General features: G+C 41.2%; 1 protein-coding gene across 7 annotated transcripts in view; it reads left to right on the top strand.

The window, feature by feature from the left end:
* Positions 1 to 21,351, top strand: part of DIS3L2 (DIS3 like 3'-5' exoribonuclease 2) — a 346,637-nt gene that overhangs the window by 131,033 nt on the left and 194,253 nt on the right. For all 7 annotated transcript variants that reach the window (XM_042995635.1, XM_042995640.1, XM_042995639.1 and 4 more), the window contains one exon: positions 21,148 to 21,248. In XM_042995635.1, the coding sequence (XP_042851569.1) occupies positions 21,148 to 21,248 (101 nt within the window). The remainder of the gene's footprint in view (positions 1 to 21,147; positions 21,249 to 21,351) is intronic.

A 21,351-nucleotide genomic window follows, 5' to 3' on the forward strand; every position in this document is an offset into this window, starting at 1 on the left:
TGAAGTATTTATACCTATCTCATCTCTGCTGTATTGTTCACTGAGCACAGCACCTCTAGGGTCTCTGGGCTGACTGCTGCCCTGTTCTCGTCTTGTACCGTCCTCCAGAGCGTATGAGCTGCAGAAAGAAAGTGCTGAATCAGCTCCCCACATTCTGCAAGTCTCCCCACATTCTGCAAGTGATGTGAGAGTCAGAAACACTACAGAGTGTAAAAGATATGACTGCAGCCTCTTTAGAAGATTTTGTGGTTCATCTTACTGGGGACATGAAATTAGGTGCTTTTCAGCTTCTATTTTGTGATGTGTAATATTTTTATTTATTTAAAGTTTATTTATTTATTTTGAGAGAGAGCACCCAAGTAGGGGAGGGTCAGAGAGAGAGAGTGGGAGAGGGAATCCCACTAACAGCACAGAGCCTGATTCAGGGCTCGATCTCATAAACCATGAGATCATGACCTGAGCTGAAATCAAGAGTTGGACACTTAATCGACTGAGCCACCTAGGTGCCCCAGTGTACTTATTTCTAGTTGTGTTTCTCTGCACATTTAAGGAAAATTTCAGGTTTCATAGTGATTTGTTGGGTGTTAATGAAGCTAATGAGATTATAGTAGATATAATCACAGTGGAAATACTGAGAAAAAAGTGGAATTAACCTCTAAAATGTACTTGTTTATACTTTAAATCTAAGATCTTAGAAAATTCTAGAAAACACATTAAAAAAACACATAAGCACACATTCTGTTAGTCATTAGAGCAAGGGTTAGCCAACGTATTCTGTAGAGGGCCATACAGTAAATATTTTCAGTGTTGTGGCCACACGCACAGGCACAACATGAACAGACATGGCTGGATCTGGCTTGCTGGCCAGCTTCGTCGCTGATCCCTGCTTTACATCAGGAGAGAATGAGAATGAAAAGAACAAATAATGTCTTAGTATCATTTCGAGAAGAGTTTTGATCTTATGGACCTTCTGAGAGAGTCTCAAACCATACTTGAAGAACCACTGGTTTAAACTATTGGAATTGATAGTTGCCGAACAGGACTTTAATGTGTTTTAATTATTTTTTATTGTTAGGAAATTCAACAGTTCCTTGTTTTAAGTGGTTATTGGATTGGTTTATTTTCTTGTTTTTTCCTGTGGGGTACTAATTATAATAATTCAGGCTGAATTCTATTGCCTCAATCCTTTTCTCAGTTGTGGGGTATTTTGGGGGGACAATTTGTGCCCTATTCTGCTGTTTTGACTGTAGCCTAGTCTGTGTGCATCTTAATTTATCACACCTATTCATATTGTGAATTAAAAAATCTTAGATCCTCTTCATATGCTTAATAGTTTATATATGGCATTATCTCACACATTTCTTACTAGAAAAAACTTGAATATTTTGTGTTTTGGGGTATTAATTTGAAAGGACATTTTTTCTAACATTTTCCTCCAGATAATTATTGGTATATTAAAGACATATTCGGGATGTTATAATGTGGGGTTTTTTTTTTAGCTGGAAACCTTAATGAGTGCTCTTATTATTTCTGATAATTTTTTAGTTGGTTGTCTTGATTTTGTAGGTATGAAATAGTTTCTATCTGCAAATAATGATTTGCACCTTCCTTTCTAATTTTGGCCTTCTTATTTATTACCTCATTTCACTGGCCATTGCTTTAAGAGCCGTATTACATAATAGTGGTGATTGCCTTCTTCTGGACTTTAATGGAAATGCTTTCAGTATTATACCCTCCAGCACAGGGCTGGTTGTTGGCTTGAGACCAAGTTAACCGAGTGTCCTCTTTCTTTTTTACTAAAAGTTCCTATTGGGAATGGATATTGACTTTTTCTTTTTCAAGTGTGTTTTGAGTTTCTTTCACGATACTGTTTTTCCCTTTGGCTTATTTACATAACATAAAACATTGAATAATTCTTGCGTCCCTCATGTGACCATGCCCCTCATTTGGTCATGGTATGTAACATGTTTTAACATGTGGCTCAATTTTCTTTGGAAAGAATTTGTGATTTTGGGATTTTTTTGTACAAAATGTGAGATTGGTCTGTGGTTTCTTTTTATTGTACTGTTTTTGTTATTTTGGTATTAGGCTCTGTTAACTTTGTAGGAAGAATTGGGGAGCCTTTTTCTTAGTGCTTCAGAGCAGTTAAAACAACATCGAGAATGATCAGATTTTCTCGATGATTGAAGCATTTAAAGAACTCGTACTTGAAATGTGGGCTAGGGTTTCTTTAGTTGGCAACTTTTCCGCCTCTGATGACTATTGGTTTCTGTAGGGATTTTTTCCTCTTCTTGCATAAATTTTGATAATTTGTATTTTCCAGGAAAATTACATATCTTAACCACATATTCTCATATAGTGGGATCGAGTTGTACAAAGTCTTTTCAGTTGTTCAGTTTTGTCTGCACCTATTATCATAGCCTCTTTCAATTTTCCCTTCATTTTGAAATTTCACTAGCTATTGACCTGTTTAATTTTTAATAGAAATTTATTTTTACTGTTTTTATTTATTGCAAGTAACCAATTTCTATTTTTTTATTACTAAGGATATTCTTTCGGACATGTTAAAATCTGAGGTGATCATGTGTAGTTGGAAGTGCAAGTTGAAGTTCATGACAGAAGTTTGAACTGGAAAAATGTACATTTAAAGAGTCACTGGCATCTAGTTCGTTTCTTGAAGAGCCGCCCTGTTCTCCTTCTGTCAGAGGGACCTGCCCCTTCTCTTCTAACCCTGGGCTCTCCTTCTTGAAAGCAATAAATATTGTTTGTCAAACTATCCCCCGTCCTCAAGTCTCTGTCATAAGCAGAAACTCTTGTAGGTGAAGAAAACGTGTGTGTGTGTATGGTAAAATATATATAGAATAAAACTTGTCATTTTAACCAGTTTTAAATACACAATTCAGTTGCATTAATTACATTCGTGATTTTGTGCAGCCATTACTACTATTTATTCCAAAAATTTTTCATCACCCTAGCCAGAACTCTAGAACGGTTGAGCCCTAATTCTTCGTTTCACCTACCCCAGCCCCTGATAGTCACTGATCTCATTCCTCTCTATAAATTTGTCTATTGTTGGTATTTCACAAACGTGGAATCATACACTGTTTCTCCTTTGTGTCTGTCCTATTTCCTTTAGCATAATGTTTTCATAGTTCATTCATGTTGTAGCATGCATCAGCATGTCAGTCCTTTTTATGCCTGAATAATATTTCATTATATTGTGTGTCCCACATTCTGTTTATCCATGAATACTTGAATTGTTTCCACCTTTTGGCTATTGAATAGTGGATAATGCTGAAATGATCGTTGGTACACAAGTATCTGTGTGCCTGTTTTTAATTCATTTGGACTTATACCTGGGAGTAGAATTGCTTTCATGTGGTGATTCTCTATTTAGCAGTTTGAAGAATGTGGGTTTTTTTTTAACTTATTTATTTTGAGAGAGAGTGAGAGAGGGAGAGAGAGAGAGAGAATCCTGAGCAGCCTCTGCACCGTCAGCATAGAGCCCAATGCGGGGCTCGAGCTCATGAATTGTGACATCATGACCTGAGCTGAAGTCAGATGCTTAAACAACTGAGCCACCCAGGCGTCCCATTGTAGGATTTTTTAAAGGATCTTTTTTTGGAAATTAAATACATGGTTTCTAGAAGGGTTAATAAAAATAGAAAATCATGATGAATTATAAGAAATCTTGAAGTAATAATAACTACATCTGTTCTTTATTGAAACATAATTGGGGCTTCCCCAATTCTTTCACTGGCTTGTCCATTTTACTTCCTCTTCCCATTTTTTATCATGCAATCACTCCTACCTAGGTGCCTAGTTTCTTTTAGACATCTCAGCAGGCACAGGGGGCTTGGGTTTTAGAACATTACAAGTAATTTACTTTACAGACTCTACCCTGCCCCAGTCTATCCCTTATAGCACCTCTAATAGACATGCCTGTTGTCTTTCTTGCCCTTTTAATACAAAATTATTACAATAGAAATTTACATACAAAGAAATAATCTATAATAAACCTTGTTCATGCTTTTATCTGAAAACAGGAATTTTCCACAACTCTAGCATGTCCGCCACAATGTGTACCTGCCCTTCTAGAGATTGAGTGAAGACTTGAAGGTCTCTGGAGCTACCTTCCTCGTGGCTCCTCTAGCCCCCTTTTCGGTGTGGTGCTCCTGATTCTGTTGCTTGCTTGTCCACTTCTAGCTTTATATTTGGCTTCCTGGATTACTTGGTAATCCACTTTTCTTGGGCTTACTGGTAATGAAAAGGGAAGATCAGCAACTTTTTGCAGTGGTATCATTTTCTCCTTACTTCCTGTCCCTTGCTCACTAGATTTCAGTTACCCTTAGGGTCTTTCTTCCCAGTCCACCCACTCATCCCCTTCTCTGGTACTTTCCAGGTCAGCCCAGTCTATGCTAGTGACAAGGGTTATTTATATCTGATTATAGTCACATTACCATAGAAATCGTAGAATTCTCGACCTGTGTGGGTCCTACCTACAAGATCGTGTGCTCTTCTTGACATGTGATACAGTCTACCCCTAAGGGCTTTCAGTGGAGCACTTCACATTGTTTGTAAATATTTCATAGCACTAAGTGAAAACAATAAATTTGCTTTCAGTAAGACTCCAAGGTCAGCCTCGCTTGTGGTACAAATGATACCAGCCCACTATGGTAGCATTGACTTTCCTCACCGATCAGAAGCTGTAGTTAACAGTTACATGTTTTTGATAAAACAACAATAGAATAGCAAATTAACTTTCAGTTCAGTTAAGTTGCTAAAAATACTTCCAAGTGTGAGATCCTGGGCAAAAATTAATGTTTAAAAATGTGCAATAAAAAAATCTGCTGTGATTAAAAGGTTAGAAACAACTGATTTAGTTCATTCCTTTTGTTTTACAGACAAGGAAACTGAGGCTCAGAGAAGTTACTTGGCTTGTCCAGTGTCCCACAGGAAGTTAGTGAGTTCATAAAAGAAAAATACTTTGTACTTACCATAACAAACTTCTGCATATGGATCATATTATTTAAGGAGCAAAGCATACCAGATCAATTTAATTTCTTTCTGTAAGAATATGTTCGGCATTGTTCGTTGCCCACCTAATGTCTATTTCCCTTTTTCCCTTTCCCACATGTGTTCAGCTTTTCATCTGTTCCTTCCCCAGATTCCTTGTACTGTGGGTGAAGGTGACTCCAGCTGCCGAGCTGAGTCTTGGTTGCCTTAATACCAGTTGCTTGGTATGCTTGCTTACCTTATGCCAAGTGAACTTTCTGCAGAATTGGAAGTATTCTAATCTGTACTGTCCAGTACGGCAGCCACTAGCTGCCTGTGATGGTTGTCCATTTGACATGTTAGTGTGACTGAGAAACTGAATTTTTAATTGTATTTCATTTTCATTAATTTTATTTTAAATCGCTACATGTGGTTTGTGGTTACTGTGTTAGACATTATATCTTCATACCATTTCCTCTTCCCAAGACACATGACCTCAGCGGTCTAATCGGGGTGACTCCTGCTTGGAGTTCTGGGATGTAAGAAGTTTCCTGATGGACATCAGCAGGAAACATTTATCCCTAATTGCTCCTGGCAGCGAGTCTATGACTTGCTAATCAGTGTTGTGAATAGAAGAATGGAGAACTAGAAAAAAATCTGGGCCCCACCACCATTTGTGGGCCCTACGTCAGCTGACCCTGGACCCTGACTTTCCCCTGGACTTGCAGGTGCGTGAGCCACTGAGTCACCTTTGATACAGATAAGCTGGTTTATGTTGAATGTTCCATCATCTCAACCAAGAATATCCAAGCAAACACAGAGGACATTATATGCCAGGAATTATGCTCCCTGCTGGGAAAAAAAGATGATCAAAGAATAAAATCTAGATGCTTGTCCTTGAGGTGAAATTAGTCTATAAGAGGAGTTATAGATAACAGATATGTGTTCTGGGTCTTACCTGCCTTAGTTCCCTTTGATGGGAATTGCCTTTACTAAAGTGGTAAATACAATCCGTCCCCTGTCCTCAGTGAACTGAGTGAACTCCTGACCCAAGGATCTTCAACACGCTGACTAGCCAGTAACCAGTTAGATTTTTTTCTCCACAGCTTGAGGACTCTGGAGCAAAAATGTGACATGGAATGAGGGCTGGAGACAATCATTAGGGAACAGAGACTGCTAGTAACCACAGACCATGCACATAGAGAAGAGGAACAGATTTGCAGAGAGAGGGAAGAACCATTCAGAGAAGAAAGTGTAGAAGGTGAAAGGAGGAGGGAGGCGGGGAGAAAGCAATTGATTCTCTGGGCCTTGAAGGGTGAGTAAGGTTTGCCAGGTGAAGAAGGGTAAAAAATATTGTTGGTATGAACAGAGTCACAGAAGTGGAGGGAGGCTAGAGTAGTATCTATAGTGAGAATAGTGCAGGGTGCCTGGTGGGCAGTCTGGAGAGGAGGCTGGAAAAAATAGACTGTGGTTGCCCAGTTATCTGTGGCTGCTAAGAGACTGAGGTACTGGGGAGTCATCCAAGGTTGTTAAGGAAAGGAGACTGTGGAAGAGGGGAGAAATTGGAGCAAGGCATGGGACCAGTTACGACTTGAGGTCATACTTGAAGACCTGACTGAGCAATGGCAGCTGTGATGCAGAAGAAGGGCCAGGTGACTGAGATATTTCAGAGCTAAAATTGGCAGAGTTAGATGGCAGATCAGGTATGGGACGTGAGGCAGAGGAACTTTCAAGGAATGAGATCAACCTGATACCTGGTTTAGTAACTGCATGAGTACGTACAGTCTTTTAAATGAGACAGATAAGACCAGTGGTGAGAGGGACTACGAATTCAGTTTCTGATCACATGTTGAATTTGAGTTCTATGAAGGTCATTCAGGTCATGACATCCAGTAGGCATTTGGAAATAGAGGTGTAGACCCAGAGGAGGGATGGTGAGAGTTGTAGGTCTGAACAGTATCATCAGTTGGGGCTATGGAAAATTGACAAGATTATCAAGTAGATGGCCCACAGTTGGAATGACTAGAAGTAGTCCTTGGCCTATAAAACCAAGCACAAGTTAGGAGATACAGAAAACTCAGGGACATGGTTGAAGGCTGGGAAGTAACTGATATTTGAGAGCTTTGTACAAGACCTAACAGAAAAGCACATGGAACTGGGATGCCTGGTGGCTGTGTCAGATAAGTGTCTAACTTCAGCTCAGGTCTTCATCTCGCAGTTCGTGAGTTCAAGCCCCGCGTCAGGCTCTGTGCTGTCAGGAGCCTGCGTTGAGTTCTCTCTGTCTCTGCCCCTCTTCTGCTCATGCTCTGTCTCTCTCTCAAAAATAAAAAAACATTAAAAAAAAAAAAAAGAAGAAGAAGAAGAGGAAAAGAAAAGCATATGGAACTAAGAGGGAAGTGAGGAGTATTTTTGAAATGAAGGGATGCCTCTCTTTCCTTAGTGGGTATCAAATGATTAAGATGATTTGTATTTAAAAAGATGAATTCTCACAGTTATTGAAAATCAACCTTTATTCACAGAGGACCTCTTTCTTTTGCATGAGAATGAATTGAAGGAGAAAAGTTGAATTTGATATTTATTGAACTGGGAAACAGAATCAGTTACAGATGGTGACTGATGATGTCTTCATTTCTACTTCCTGCTTCCTGGGATTCTGGACACTATTGTCTGCGAGTTTTGTGGTCTTTAGACTCTAAGAAGGGAAGGCCCACTCAAGTAGATCTTCCCAAGTCATCCCTTTGGCCAGCATATGCCAAGTTTATTCAGTTGTGTGATGAAGTCTTTGTGTAACGTAGCATTTAACCTGCTTCCTTAAGGTTCCCGATCCTTTTTGTTTGTTTGGGTAGAGACCCTTTTGTTGCCACCACACAGAATTCTATGTCTGCAGGTCCATCTTACTGGGATTGACTTCCCTTTTGGATCGTTCTAAATAATGCTCTTTCTCCACTGAGAACTATCAACTAGGTTTTTTAAGTCATGCAGCAACCGTGTCGAGGGAAATCTTTGCCTAATAGAGTAGTGGTAGCTCTAATCTGTTGAGATTCACAAAAAGCTGTTGCGGAAGATTCCAACTAAGCCTATTGAAAAAAAAAAAAAAAACACAACTGGGACATGTGGCTCTGGATGGGGAGAGAGAACTGACAGTTGTCCTACTCTGGGTATAGAATATCCACCATTAAAGACAGATCTTATTTAACATTTTATAGGAGAAGATTATCCCTGGTTTTCAGATATTGCTTAAAAAAAAAGTGAATGAGTCACCCCATCCCTAGAAGTGGAACCGTCCTCCCACCCCTGTATACCCTTTCACTAGCCCCCGGAGTAAAAGTTCAGCTACACAGTAAAGTCTCTCACCTCTGCTCCCAGTTAGCTGACCCCCGTTGGGCCCGTCCCCTCAGCTCTGACTCATTTGCTTGAGCCAGAAGCAGCAATAAAGCATGAACTTGAGAGGCTTGGCCTTGGCTCTGACTTTCTTTTTGACCCTCCTATTTCAAAGCCCCTTTGATGCCAGCTTCTGCAATTTAGACTGTTAGCACTCTTGACTCTGCAGTCCACCCAGGTCTCATTGCACCTGCCATTCCAGGTACAAATACTCCTCGGGCTCTCTGTGGTCCATTGGGGTCAGGACCCAAACCTATCTGGTTAGGCCTGTTGGCATCTCTACCAGGGAAGGGGGAGTTCAACAAAATGTGGCAACACTCTTAATAGGAGAAAAAGTACTGAGCAAGAGGTTTTGCTAGTCATTCTTGCCTCTTAGTGTTTCATTTTCCTTTTATGTTAAATAAATAAATAAATACCTTCATAATAAATACCCGCCTTGACTTCATAGGTTCTTGCATAAATCAAATGAGGCAATGGAAGGCAAAGTATCTTAAAAAGGAGAAAGCATAGCATTTCTTTATAGGCATTTCCAAACCCATTTTTTTTTTTTTGAAACCTGTTGTCTCTTGAAACAATAATTGTCCAATCAGTCTTCCTGCAGAGGTTCTCAGATCCCATATCAGTGATGACCTCCCATGGCTCTCTTTGGCTGTTCTTGCCCACCAGGGATCTCCTGCCTGCCTCTCCAGCTTATGTTCTTGCAGCTACCACTCAGACCTTAGGTCCAGCCAAGCTGGACTTCGTATTGGTCCGAAATACTCCCTGCCCTCCTCTGCCTTTGTGCATCTGTGCCTTTTTTTTTTTTTTTTTGCCGTGAATGCTGCCTAATTATCCATCTCCTGTGAAAATCATCCCTCCAATCTTCAAATATCAGCTGTCATTTTACACGTGTATTAATTATCTATAGCTGTGTAACAAATTGCCACATACTTAGTGGCTTAAAGTAACATTTATTTTCTTGCATTTTCTGTGGGTCAGTGTAGCATCATAAGAAATATATATTTGGCCTCTGCCCCCAGTTCTTGACACAGAACTCCTAAAGCCCTGGGAATTTCCTTAGTGATAGTGGTGCTAGGAGCATCTTTTGTTCTAATATTTGGTCTTTGACCCCGGTTCCCGACACAGAGCTCCTAAATCCCTTGGAATTTCCTGAGTGATAGGAGTATCTATTGTTCCATGAAGTGAGTCTCGATGGACCCCTGGATAGCTTCAGGATGGGGACTGGTTACCCAGAAGACCAAGCCATGATTAGAAACTTGAAATTTTCATCCCTACCCGCCATCCTCTAGGGAGGGGAGAAGGGCTGGCAGTTGAGTGATAATTGATCATGCTTATGTGATGAAGCCCTCGTCAAAATTTCTGAACTCACAGGTTTGGGTTAGTGAATGCATCTCCATGCTGAGAGGGTAGTGCACCCCACTCCAGATACTTTCAGACCTCACCCTGTGTGCCTCTTCATCTGGCTATTCGTCTGTATCCATTATTATATTTTTTGTTCTAAACAGTAAACGTACATTAAGTGTTGCCCTTAGTTCTTTAAGCCTTTATAGCAAATTATTGAACCTGAGGAGTGGGTCGTGGGAATTCTCCCCCGCCCCCCAATATGTAGCCAACTCAGAAGTGTGGGTAACCTAGAGACCCACTACGTACGTTTGGTGTCTGAAGTTGGGGGTGGGCTTGTGGGACTGAACCCTTAACCTGTGAGGTCTGTGCTAACTCTAGGTAGTTAGTGTCTGAATTGAATTAAATTGTAGGACACCCAGAGAATTAGGGAATTGCTTGGTGTGGAAAACCCATACATTTGGTGTCCAAGGTGTCGTGGGTATAGGATATGAGGTTCTCCTTTAGTCAGGAATCTGGGAATGGCTTGGTTCCGTCCTCTGCTTCAGAGTTTCCCACAAGGCCATAATCAAGGTGTCACTCAACCGAAGGCTAAGCTTATGTGGTTGTTGGCCGTATTGAGTTCCTTGTGGGCTCTTGGGCTGAGATCTCAGTCCTTGCCGGCTGCTGGCCAGAGGCTGCCTCAGCTCCTTGCTGCATGGGCCTCTTTATGTGGCAGCTGGCTTCACTGGATCCAGTGAGGGGATCTGCTAACAAGACGGAAGAGACAGTCTTATGTAACCCAGTCATTGAAGTGACAGTCCATCATCTTTGCCATGTTCTGTTGGCTGGAAGGAAGATACAGGCCCTTCCCACACTCGGAGAGAGGGGATTATACACAGATGTGTAGCCCAGGAGGCTCGAGGATCCTTGGGGGCCATATTAGAGTCTGCTCACTGCGGGATGTTTCCTCCGTTACCTATTTCTTCCAACTAAATGTGCGATGTTTCCCTCCTGTGATTCTTCTTCATAGCTGCTTTTTTTTCAGTCTGTGTTCCATCACTGATCTTATTATGGTTGGATATTTTCTTTTCTCCCCTTATGTAACTGTTTTTGCTTATCTTTCATCCCCTTGCAACTCTGAGAACCGAGTCTTACATTAAGCAAAAGTTCTGCAAAAGACCCCTTTTTTTTCCTTCTTCGAAACCGATGAAGGACCAAGGTCCCTCTCCTGCTTAACACCTGAGTTCTTTGGGTCCACAGCAGCCACACAGGATCCATTATAAAACCTTCAGATTCACCAATTTGGCATCAAAAGCAATGACTCATTCATGTCTATATAACCTGGCTGGGGTGATCCACATTAGTCTGATTTGCATTTAGAGTTAGAGCTTGTTACCTTATTAAGGAGAAACAATTTCCCATCAGAGATGCTTCAAACATTAGCTGTTTTTGAGTGGTGCATTGTTCTGTTTCCTAGGGGGTCTGATGGATCTCAGATAATGAGGCAGTCTGTAAAAATCAACTTCTTCTTCAAACTGTTTTCTTTTGCCTATTAATGATCACTTTGTGATCATGCCTTTTTTAGGTCACAGCAAGTGAATTGATAAAGATGACTGGCTCTTGGAGAAGCAGCATTTTAATTCTTTCCCTTTTGCCCGAGCAGTGGGCTGGATCTTATTATTTCCATTCAGTAGGGAATATCTGAGAGATGTTCAGTAGGATAAAATATCTCATGTACTTTAAGAGGCTTGGAGCATAAGAGAGATATATGTTTGATATATGTGGGACTGAAGACTCAGAAAACAGCAAAACTCATCTAGTCTAGCTTCCCATGTTTGAGGCCAGTCTCCACTTAACCCTCCAAGATAACTTAGCACCTTTTTCATTTCTTGAAGTTTTGATGGACCTTAGAGGTCGAGTAAATAAACATCAGTTTGATTTTAGTAAACACTGTGTTTCTCGTGTTGAAATGGTCACATTATAATCAGATGGAAAGGTTGTCCCCTTTAAGAAAACCTCGGATGAAAGTCAGCTTAAACTTGAAGGAATCATCCGTCTGCTGGGAAAGATGCAGAATTAGTAAGTTAAAGCCAGCTACATTGTGTGCCTACATTTTGGGTCTTTGGGGAGCCATGAAACTAAAAGCCAATTAAAGCTTTAGTAGAGAAAAATTTTAAAGTGGTTTCTCCTGGGCAAGAGAAAGATTTGGAGCAGAGAGTGCTTGGGGAGAAGCAGGAGAGTGTTGATGATGTAATTAATACAGTTCACAGCTGGAATGGGAATCCGTGCAGAGCTCCATCTGAGAAGATGGCCCTGTGAGAAACTCAGGGTTGGGCCTGAAAGCCACACTATCTAACGTTTTGGCTCCAACTCAGGAACCTGAAGGCATCTGCATGGTCAGCCTGATATGGAGGGTGACCAAATCCTGCCATGATGAGTACCTCTTTTCTTAACCTCTCACCCTTCCGCAGATGAGAACAATATAGAAAAATTGGTAGTGAGGGGGTTTTCCCCCTCCTAATGCTTGAGTGTTAACTTTCCTTTTGTTCATCTGTTCTTCCTCTTACTCTTAATTTGTTAAGTCCTTCCTTCCCCAGCCTCGACCCATCTGTCTGCTCTCAGACATTATCATCTAATTGATGTTCCCAGCCTCTACCCCAAGATGTAGAACCATATCTCCCGCTTGGGTAGAGGATATTGTCATAATTATATCCCATTGTCATCCCAAACTCAAAATTTGCCCCAAACAGAGTTGATTGACTTCTCCCAGTGTCTTATCACTCAGGCAGATCTCTCAAAATCATGTTTTCTTTTCTGTTCTCACTTCCATCAATCCTGTGAGGATCCTGAAGGTTGTATGGCATCATGGGAAGAGCACGAGGTGCCAGCATTCATGACACTTAAGTTCGAATCCTGCCCTTGCCACTTCCCAGCTGGTATCCATGGGCAAGCCTGTTACTTGATCTTTGTGAGCCTCATTTCTCTTCTGTCTGCAATTGGCATGATAATACCCACCTACCTCATTGGATTATTGGAGAATACTAAATGTGGTGGTGTATGTAAATCACCTAGCACAGTGCCAGATGTGTGCAGTAGGTGCTTTAATAGCGAGTTCCTAGTTTTATTTTGAATGCACAGAGCACAGTGCCTGGCATGTTCAGGGCCACTGTTTGGGGATGCCATTTGCATTTGATCCTCCGCTGGAATTGTGGAGCCCAGCTCGGAAGGTAGTGGATACCCTCCACTTCCTCTAGCCCTTTTCAGCAGAGGAGTTTGGCTTACATGTTTCAGAGAAAACAAAAGCTGCCCACCCCCCACGGTCCCTCTCAGCTTTCAGCCACCGTATTTACAGATGGCTTGTCCCCTCCTCCATTTACAGAGAAGGTGGCATCCTGTCCTGCTGCCTGAAGCTGCCTGAAGCTAATCTTTTTCCCTTGGTTCTGGATCCCATCCCTTCCTGCCCAGGGCCCCCTCCTGTTCCTAATTGTGGCCTCTTCAACCACACCTTCTGTAGTGGTTCCTTCCCATCAGCAATTAACTGTGACCGAGACTCCCTTATCTTAAAAAAATAAAACAGCAACCATGTTGTAATTTCTCTCTACCCCTACAGCTACCACCCTGTATTATTCCACTTCTTTGTGGTCAGACTTCCGGAGCCTGGTCCACACCCTCATCTCCTCAGTTTACCTTTCATTTAGTTCCCTGCGCACGGCATTCTGACTTCACTGTGTTTCCTTCTTTCACATTAGTCTTACTGGGGTTGCCTGTGACTTCGTTACTAAGGCCACTCTGCTGACCATCCTTTCCCTGTTAAAATGCTTGATTTTGTTTTGTTTTGTTTGTTTTGTGTTTCTTCTCTCACCCACATTAGCCTGATTTTTCTCCCACTTCCCTGACCATACCTCAGTTTCCTTGCAGGCTTTTCTACTTCTGCTTTCTTAAATATTGGTGTTTCTCCCTGCTTTGACCCTTCTAATTGGACCCATTTCCGAAGAGGCCAGCGCACTTCTCCATTTGCCCTCGGTACACGGGGGACACCCTCATTTCCGTCTCCAGCCCAGACTCTCTCTTAAGCATCAGATCACCTCAGACTCACTAAGTCCCAACCGACCTTCCATCGCCTCCTGGTTGCCTGTGGATGCTCTTCCTGTGGTGGCTCATAGCCCATTTGTCTGTAGCATGGCTCATACACTTTAGTGTGAGTCAGAATCAGAACCCCCTGGGGAGCTTGTACTAACAGACTGCTGTCCCCACTCCCCGCCCCCAGGTCCTGAATCAGTAGATCTGGGCGGGACCTGAGAACTTGCATTTCCAAGAGTTCCCAGGTGATGCTGCTGCTGCTGGTCCGGGACCTCTACTCTGAGAACTTCTGTTTACGGAATTAAAGCAGCTTTCCCCATTTCTTACTCTGCCCCATATGACCTCCCTCCCTCAGCTCCCCGCTAGCATCCAAATAATCATGTCAATCTTGCCTTGTAAGTACCTCTCTATATAGAACCGTCGACCCCCTCTGCCACTGTCTGATTGATTGCAGTCACCAGCTAACAACTGGCTTCTCTGTCTCCAGTCTCACTTCTCCTAAATCTGCTCCCTACATAGCAACCAATGTGAGCCTCTGAAAGCATAAGTCGTGTTAGTCTCCCGCCTACTTTTTTCTATAGCTCTTCATTGCCTTTGGGATAAATCCACACTTCCTCATGTTGACCTGGCCTCTGTCTGCCTGCATAGCGCCAGCTCTTGTCTCCCCTTACTGCACATTGAAAGCACCAAGCGTACAGAACAGTGTATGTAATGCAAATATATATTGTATAGCAATTAGTGTGTACTGTATTCTAGCCACTATAGCACTTTTACACACATTAATTTCATTTAGTTTTCCCATTAACCCTGTAAGATTGGTTACATTTTACAGAGGAAATGTGGCCCATTTTATAATGTTGCCATCGTCCTGTACACCAGTCATGTGCAGTCTTTTGTGTCCAGGATAGCAGGGTTGTATTCACTCCAAACTCATTGCCACAGCTCATAATAATAATAATAATAATAATATCAACAACAACAACATATTAATAGTATCTAACATCTCTGTTTTTGTTATTGTACTTTGTGCCAGGGCACTACCTATAAACATAAATCATGGAAACTGTTCCTGATTTACTAAGAAGGAAATTCAGAAAGAAGGAGTAACTCTTTCAAAGCCACATAGTTTAAGGTCACAGGACCTAGGTTTGAATTTAGGTCTTGTGACTTCAAAGCTCATGCTTTTAACTACTCTATCATCTGTATGGGTGGAAGCAGTAAAATTATATGGAGAGCTGTTTATCACTTGGCATCAATGTCTATCTATAACTGAATTATAAAATTTTTGGCAACCCTCCCCTCCTCATTGGAACCCACCCACATGTACCTATCTTTCTTCCAGATCTCATTCAACTGTGGTGGCTGGACTTGGAGTCATACTGGGTCCTGACTCACCCTCTACTAACCATTTTCTTGAATGAACCCTTGGAGAAGTTACTTTACCTTTGAACTGCTGATTACTAGTCTCTAAAAATCAAAATAGTAATACTTCCTTCATGGAGTTGCTGAGAAAAAAAGTGTGAGAGTACCGGCCTCTTCTCTCACCCCTTGTGCTTCTGTCTTATGTAACATTAGGCACGATCACAGGAGCTTCCTTACTGCCTCCCTATTGTGTTTCCTGCATAGATCACCACTGCCCCCTCCCCTGTTCTCACCCCATCAGTGTCCCTAACCATGCTCTACACTGCTACCTGAAAAATACTTGTAAAATACAAATCCCAGGGACTTTCTGTTAATAGTAATGGTGGGCTGTTATTAAGACACACTTCTGCCCACTGAAGAAACTAAAAATATTTGAATAAAGTGAAAAAAAAACCCCTAAAACTTAGAGCATTAAAGAGCTAACAAGCATTACCAGGTTAAAACTGGAATGGGGAACCCAGGCAATAACTGCAGATTTGACCAGCAGTGGTGGGGAACAGAAATAAAGCAGCTGGGGTCTCACAAGAAGGTGGGACATCAAAGGGCTACACCATGTGGGTGAGGGTAGACCTGAAATGTACCAGCTCACAGGTGGAATTACAGTCTGGCTTCAAACTGACTGGGTCAACCAAGGAATCACCAATCTTGAATTGGCTCTAGGGCTGGTATGCTTGCAGGTATCTGGCAAAACCAAGTGGAAGTTCTTTCCAAAGGGAGGTTTCTTCAACCTAGGCCTCAAATTATTCAGTGATCAGTGCATAAATATAACCAGGCACCCAAGGAAACCATACTCCAATGGCAAGAACCGTCAACAACCATAAACAATAGAAACAGCCCTTCATAAATGTCAACAGATAATGGAATCATCACCATCTGTAAAAAACTACTGTATTTAAAGAAATAATAAAAGATAAGCTTGAACCTATCTACAAAAAGTAGGAAACCATGAAATGTGGCAAAACAAATTGGAAAAGAAACCAAATAAAAATTCTAGAGACAAACATAACTATAATGAAATTAACTCAGTGGATGAGGAAAAGTATAGTGTTTTTGATTACATAGTTTAAAGAACAATGCCTCAATGGACAAATTTAACAGAAGACTGGATGAAGCTGAAGAGAAAATTAACAAAGTGGAAGGCAGTAAGAAAAAATTATCCAGAGAGTATAGCATGGGGAGACAAATAGAAAACACAGAAGAGGAGGGTCTAAATAAGTTAAAGCTCCTTCCAAGAAGGAGATGAATGAAAGAAATAAGCAAAATGAAATTTAAAGGTAGTAGCTGAAATGTTCCATAACAGGTGAGATACCAAATCACGGATTTAAGATGACCCGTGATTACAAGTAGAATTTTTTGAAAATCCAGACTTAGGTACATCAAGAGGAACTACCAAGAAAACCAAAGGCAAAGAGAAAATCATAAAAGCAGCTAGAGAAAATGACAGATTCGCATCAAAGGAGCAACAGACTGACCATTGATCTCTCATCAAATATAACTTTGATTATATTACTGTCAAAATTTTCAATAACTTTTCATTTCTATAACATAAAATACATACCCTTCAGCATATCACATAAAGCCTTTTGTGGTCTGATTCCTGCAACTTGTTTAGATACGTAGAAACTTCCTCTTTCTCAATTTATTCTTGATTGTGTGTCTTTGCACATGTTCTCTTCCTCTCTGGAATGCTCCCTATGCCCATCCATCTAACTAGCTCCTACTCAGTCTTGCCAGTTTCACTCAGGTTTACTGTCAAGCTGCCTGGCTCCCTTCTCACTGCCTTTGGGCACACTGCTCACCAGTAGATACCAGCACCATGTACTTTCACTATTTGAATCTTTGTCTCATTTCTAGCATATTAGCTCTCAGAGGACAGAGACAGGGCCATTTGCAGTGCCTGATATTCCGCAGATGTTCAAGACCTTCACTGGGTTGACTTCAGCATTTCAGTTGGTTCCAGCTAGTTAAATATCTTGATGTAGGTTTTCATGGCTCTTCCCATGATGTTCTGATTCTTGCTTGTATGGAGAACTGGTCACCACAGTCAGCACCAGGATCCCTGCACATCAGCGACTGGCCCTGCCTCTTCATCACTCCCGTGTCCTTGATGAAACTAAAATGAAGTCGTGGTGTGGAGCAAATGAGGTAATGTGTGTGAACATGCTGTGAAAACTGGCACCACTCAGTTCATTAGCTTTATTTCAGAGTGAGAGACTTGGTTGGGCTGCAATTTGTGAAGGAGGGAACTCATCGGTGCCCCTGAGCTTTGGCTTGGCAAGATCTGGATGTGAGTCCTGGGACGACTATCAATGTCATCCCTGGCAAACTTGCAGCATAGCAAATGATTATAACATGAATGTTTCCTTGCCCCTGGGAGGACTTGTCCTGCTGCTTCTAGGTTTCCATGGGGAGAGGGGCCCATAAAATAAGTTTCCCTGGTTGTTTGATTTTGAGAGATCTGAAGGGAAATATTTTCATATTTCATACATATCACAGTTTTCACTGAGTTCTTGCTGGAAATAGTAAATTTCTGTGGCCCTTTGTCAAGAGATGACAAAAGATTGGGTCTGCCAGTTTGTCACTTGTTTAAATGGATACATTGAAACTCCTTTTGCCCAGTTCCTTGCCTTTTTCTTCACATTGCCCCACTTGGCATTATAGTTAAGTCATCTGAAAACCTTTTGATGTGTTTGTAAAACATTAACTATCATCAGACTTGTCAGTTTGTTGTTTATGTATGAGAAGACCAAATCAGGACCATTTTTCTTACCAAAACCAGGTGTTGGGTTTGCACTTGATAGATGTCAAGTGGCAATGCCAACCCCACCAAGCCATGGCATTTTTATTTTTTAAATGTTTAAAATAGAAGCTTCAGATTATCTATAGAAAGAGATTAGACTTTTTCTTCCTAGAGTATTTCTTGGGGGCTATTTTTAGTGTACTATATCTATTTCTTAGAAAAATCTCTCTTTTAGATGAAGAATTTTGGTAGTCACTAGTTTCTAGAATTTTTTTAACTAGAAGGGACCACAAAATGCATGGGCCACCTCTGCCTTCAGTATGACAAAACTGAAGGCCATGGGGATGCAAAACCTTTACCCTTGTGAGCACTACCAGCCTGTCCTATTCTAGTAATTTCTTCATGGAGAAATTACTCCTCTAGTCTTTCCTGTACCAGGGAAATGTCTCTTGTACCGGGTTGATGTCTCTATCAACCTAGCTGCCGATGTCAGAAAGCTGGAAATAGTCCTTCACTTCTCATAGTTAATGATATCTGGTGGCCATCAAAATCTATTGGTTCCACTCCAAAATATGTCTTAGGTGGTTCTTTTTCATTCCATCTGCAGTACCTGCATCATAGTGCTATCCTCGCCTGTCTGGACTGCTGTGGTAGCTCTTAACTGGCCTTCCTAGTTCCACTCTTAGCTTTCTTGAACTGCACCTTGGGCAGTGTCATCTTGTGCAAAATCCTTAGCCAGTTTCCCACCGTATTTAGGTTTCAATTCAGGATGCTTAAATCCTAGAAGACCCCGGCTGACTTGACTCTTGCTACCTCTCATTCTCGTCCCTTGCCATGCTCATTCTTGGGCTTGCTCCATTCTGGCTCCACGGTCTTCTTTCTGTTCCTTGTTTGTGCCAGAACTTCCCACCTCTGTCTGCCTCTTCCCAAGTGCCATTTCCTACCTGGGGTTTTCTGTCCCCTTCTTCACTCCTGTACGCACCATCCTCAGGTCTCAGCTTAAATGTCACTTCCACACAGGGCCTTTCCCTGACCCCTTTGTCTAAATTGCATATGGGGAGGATTCTTCCTCCTTGGAACTATTCTTTCCGTCTTAGCCTTCATCACAGTTTATAACTTTGTATTTATCGAGTGGTTATTTATCGAATATCACTCATACATTAAATGTTCTGTAGAGGCTGGAACCATATTTCTTTTATTCACCGCTGAATCCTTAATGCCCCTTGCTCAATAAATACACATGGAATAAATGAAGAATCTTGTGATTAAACAATGCAGTAGGTTCTCTCATTAAACTGACAACTTTGCTATTTAGCGTAGCAAGATGTAGTTGTTGGAAACCTATTAAGGTGATTCACCTTTCTTCTAACCTGGCATTGCATTTCTTCACATTCATTGAACGTATCTGTGATGCTCTCCTGCAGGGCTATAAACTTCAGTTTAATTTATTAGAATGCATCTTTGAACAAAGTTTTATTTCTGTCAGGACTTCCTTATGAACACAGAACCTGAAAAGGTCATGTTCAGGGGTGGTATCTGAAAATCATGATTGGGCTCACTTCCATGGCTTGCCTTCTTTCTCTGGATGCAACCTGGCATAACCTTTGGAACAGAAGACTTTCTTGTTGTTGGGGTGGAATATAAGGCAACAGTCATTTTAAGTTGGAAGCATCAGCGACTATGACAGAAAGTTGCATGCCCAGGATTTGGGCTGCCTGAGAAGACCCCTCACTACCTTGTCTTGATTGCCAACTCTTGAGACTATTAACTCAGATAGCAGATATCTAGGTAGAGTGTACTGGTTTGTTGGTAGTCCCAACCTCTTAATCTTTCTTGAATGACCTTGTTCTGCAAAACACATTGGCAAGATATGTTATGGAACATATCAACAATTTGTGTGTGTGTGTGTGTGTGTGTGTGTGTGTGTGTGTGTGTTTTCTTTTTGTCCCCAAGAATATAAAAGATGTTGTTCTGGGAACATCTAATGATCTTGTAATCCTGAACTATGGTCTAAAATAAAAGGTAAATATTCTCTTTTACTGATGGACAGGGTGATCCACAATGGGAAAGTTTTCGTTTGTTTTTTCTTTTTAGAAAACAATGAGAATTCTGCTTTCAGTGGGCACTATGGTAGGTATATTTCAGCATAGATGGAAAAGCTGATCATTTAAGCTGATCATTAAGCTGATCGTTAAGCTGATTAAGATGATCATTCTTAAGGTCAGATCATGTCAGTGTTTCCAGAGTATGCCCAGAATGCTAACAATTGGCCTTAAGTTGAGCCTTTGCTAAGAACCACCCAGCCCTGAAAAGGATTTATTTATTTATTTATTTTGGCCCTGGTAATGTCTAAATGATAAGTGCAAGTCCCTCGTAGCTATCTGCAGTGGGTCCCACATGAATTTGTTGTGACCCCTAGAATCTAGAAACTCCAGTATGGTTGGATAAGATATTTAGTGGGGGAACTCCAAAGTAACACATGAAAATGCAAGATATTAAATGTTCACAAGTGTGTAATTTGCTGCATTTGTTCATGAGTGGTTTTAATACTTCTGGTACAGAGCCTAACTCTCTTTTTATTGGGGAGATGTGGTTTCAGTTTCTTGGGTGAATGTGCATTTTATAAGTTTCTTAAGAAAGGAAATTAAACATTAAAAGCCTTTAAATACTTTACTCTTTATATAATGTCACTAAGAAAAGCCAGGAAAATTAGGGTTGGCTTATTTATTTATTTATTTAATAAATATAATCTATTTTCCACCATTTTGTTTGTTATGGCTGGTATCAAAGTAGTTTTAAAAGTTAACATTTATTTTGATTTCAGCAGATGTGCATAATAAATTAACCTATCTCTGTTCATCGTGGGCTGGGGCAGTATTTCACATCTAGTTTGTTTGGCATTTTGACACAGCTGATTTAGTTCAAGTCAACATAGTTTGACACTCCCGCTTATATGACACTTAGCATATGAATAACATTAAATAGATCAAATGCGGCCTGCTGAGTAAGAGCATTCATGCAGGTTGGTGATGTGGCTGACCTTAGCTAAGACCCTTTACCACCGTGGGCCTGGGTTTCCTTTTCTGTAAAATGAGTAGTTGAGAGTAAATGGTGCTCTGGATTTAAAAACTCCGCGACTCCGTATGCCTAATAGATATGCATCTAACTGGTTCCTTTCTCTCTTTTTCACTCTCTCCTTAATTTAGGAAAAGAAGATGCCGATGCCCCCGTCACAAAAGATGAGAGCACCTCCATGTCACAGGACACAAGAGTTTTATCAGAGAAGTCTCTGCAAAGATCAGCAAAGGTCATTGCATACAGATTTTCTGCACTTGTCCAAATGACTGTCACCTGAGCTACCTATCAAAGGTCTCTCATACGATTCAGTTAGGACTCTAGTTGGTCAGTTA

The sequence above is a fragment of the Panthera tigris genome, chromosome C1 (assembly GCF_018350195.1).
Source record: "Panthera tigris isolate Pti1 chromosome C1, P.tigris_Pti1_mat1.1, whole genome shotgun sequence".
In the NCBI taxonomy this organism is placed as follows: Eukaryota; Metazoa; Chordata; class Mammalia; order Carnivora; family Felidae; genus Panthera; species Panthera tigris.